Source organism: Oncorhynchus nerka, unplaced genomic scaffold (genome assembly GCF_034236695.1).
Source record: "Oncorhynchus nerka isolate Pitt River unplaced genomic scaffold, Oner_Uvic_2.0 unplaced_scaffold_1946, whole genome shotgun sequence".
Lineage (NCBI taxonomy): Eukaryota > Metazoa > Chordata > Actinopteri > Salmoniformes > Salmonidae > Oncorhynchus > Oncorhynchus nerka.
This window is the reverse complement of record NW_027039379.1, coordinates 5,546-7,500: the sequence shown is the minus strand read 5'-3', so window position 1 is coordinate 7,500 and position 1,955 is coordinate 5,546. Positions and strand designations below refer to the sequence as shown.

General features: G+C 55.0%; 1 protein-coding gene across 1 annotated transcript in view; it reads right to left on the bottom strand.

Annotated features, from left to right (window-relative positions):
- The window catches only part of LOC135567532 (leucine-rich repeat and transmembrane domain-containing protein 2-like), a 10,225-nt gene extending 8,634 nt beyond the window's left edge, over positions 1-1,591 (bottom strand). Inside the window, 2 exon segments of the mRNA XM_065014894.1 lie at positions 774-1,530; positions 1,532-1,591. Of these exon segments, the coding sequence (XP_064870966.1) occupies positions 774-1,530; positions 1,532-1,591 (817 nt within the window).
- Between the last annotated feature and the right edge of the window lie 364 nt (positions 1,592-1,955).

Sequence of the window (1,955 nt, the reverse complement as noted above, 5' to 3'; positions counted from 1 at the left end):
TACACAGGTGGGTTCCCAAAGGACTGCTTAGCAGTAAGTAGTTAGTAGAGTGTAGAAGAGTAGACTTGAGTACAGTAAAGACCATATCATTTACAGGAAGTAATTCTAAACATACAGGAAACCCATCCACCCTCTCACCCTCCGTCCTTCCCAAACCCTGACCCAAAACCAACCCTTCAGCCACTCACCCTCCCTCCCTCCATCCGTCCTTCCCAAACCCTGACCCAAAACCAACCCTTCAGCCGCTCACCCTCCCTCCCTCCATCCTTCCCAAACCCAAACCCTGACCCAAAACCAACCCTTCAGCTGCTCACCCTCCCTCCCTCCGTCCTTCCCAAACCCAAACCCTGACCCAAAACCAACCCTTCAGCCGCTCACCCATCCACCCTCTCACCCTCCGTCCTTCCCAAACCCAAACCCTGACCCAAAACCAACCCTTCAGCCGCTCACCCATCCACCCTCTCACCCTCCGTCCTTCCCAAACCCAAACCCTGACCCAAAACCAACCCTTCAGCCATTCACCCTCTCACCCTCCATCCTTCCCAAACCCAAACCCTGACCCAAAACCAACCCTTCAGCCGCTCACCCTCCCTCCCTCCGTCCTTCCCAAACCCAAACCCTGACCCAAAACCAACCCTTCAGCTGCTCACCCTCCCTCCCTCCATCCTTCCCAAACCCTGACCCAAAACCAACCCTTCGTCCTTCCCAAACCCTGACCCAAAACCAACCCTTCGTCCTTCCCAAACCCTGACCCAAAACCAACCCTACCTCACCTCTGTACAGCAGCCACTCCATCCAGTGCTTGAAGTCCCTCAGGTTGCAGTCACACTCCCAGGGGTTAGCCCCTAGCTGAAGAGACTGGAGGTTAGCCAGGGGCTCAAAGGCTGCTCTCTCCAGGGCATGGAGCCTGTTCCCGGCCACGGAGAGCCACGTCAGCCCCTGCAGCTCATCCAGCAGACCCAGGGGGATATCAGACAGCCCGTTGAGGGAGACATCTAGCTTCCTCAGCCCCACCAGCCCCTGGAAGAGATCCCTATCCAAGGCCCTAAGACTGTTGTTGTGGAGGGTCAGATCTGATAGATTCCCCAGGTCCTTGAAGAGCACTGGGGGAAGATTATCCAGGTAGTTGTTGGAGAGATCCAGTCGCTCCAGGGAGGTGAGGTTAGCGAAGGACCCTGGACCCAGGGAGGAGAGGTGGTTGTTGGAGAGATCCAGTCGCTCCAGGGAGGTGAGGTGAGCGAAGGACCCTGGACCCAGGGAGGAGAGGTGGTTGTTGGAGAGATCCAGTCGCTCCAGGGAGGTGAGGTTAGCAAAGGACCCTGGACCCAGGGAGGAGAGGTGGTTGTTGGGCAGCAGGAGGGTGTGGGCGGTGACGGGGAGATGGGTGAGGGCGGGCATGGAGAGCAGGCCGCGCCCGCTGCAGTCTACGTCGGTGGCGTTGCAGAAGCAGGTCGGAGGACAGGCGGTGGTTAGATCCACCAGGGAAGACAGGACACACAGGAGACACAGCAGAACTGGAGACAGACGGAGAGGTATAAGGGTCAGAGGTCAATAAGGCAGAAACCAATCTGCCTGTGAAATCATTGTACATTGCAGAATGCAACTGAAGAGAGAGAGGGACAGAGACAAAGATACAGGGTTAAAGAGAGAGACCCACATGACCAAAAGATACAGGGTCAGAGAGGGCTGAACCCTTAGCATCTACTGTTTGGTTAGAATAGATGGTTGGGCTGAACCCTTAGCATCTACTGTTTGGTTAGATAGATGGTTGGGCTGAACCCTTAGCATCTACTGTTTGGTTAGAATAGATGGTTGGGCTGAACCCTTAGCATCTACTGTTTGGTTAGAATAGATGGTTGGGCTGAACCCTTAGCATCTACTGTTTGGTTAGGATAGATGGTTGGGCTGAACCCTTAGCATCTACTGTTTGGTTAGATAGATGGTTGGGCTGAACC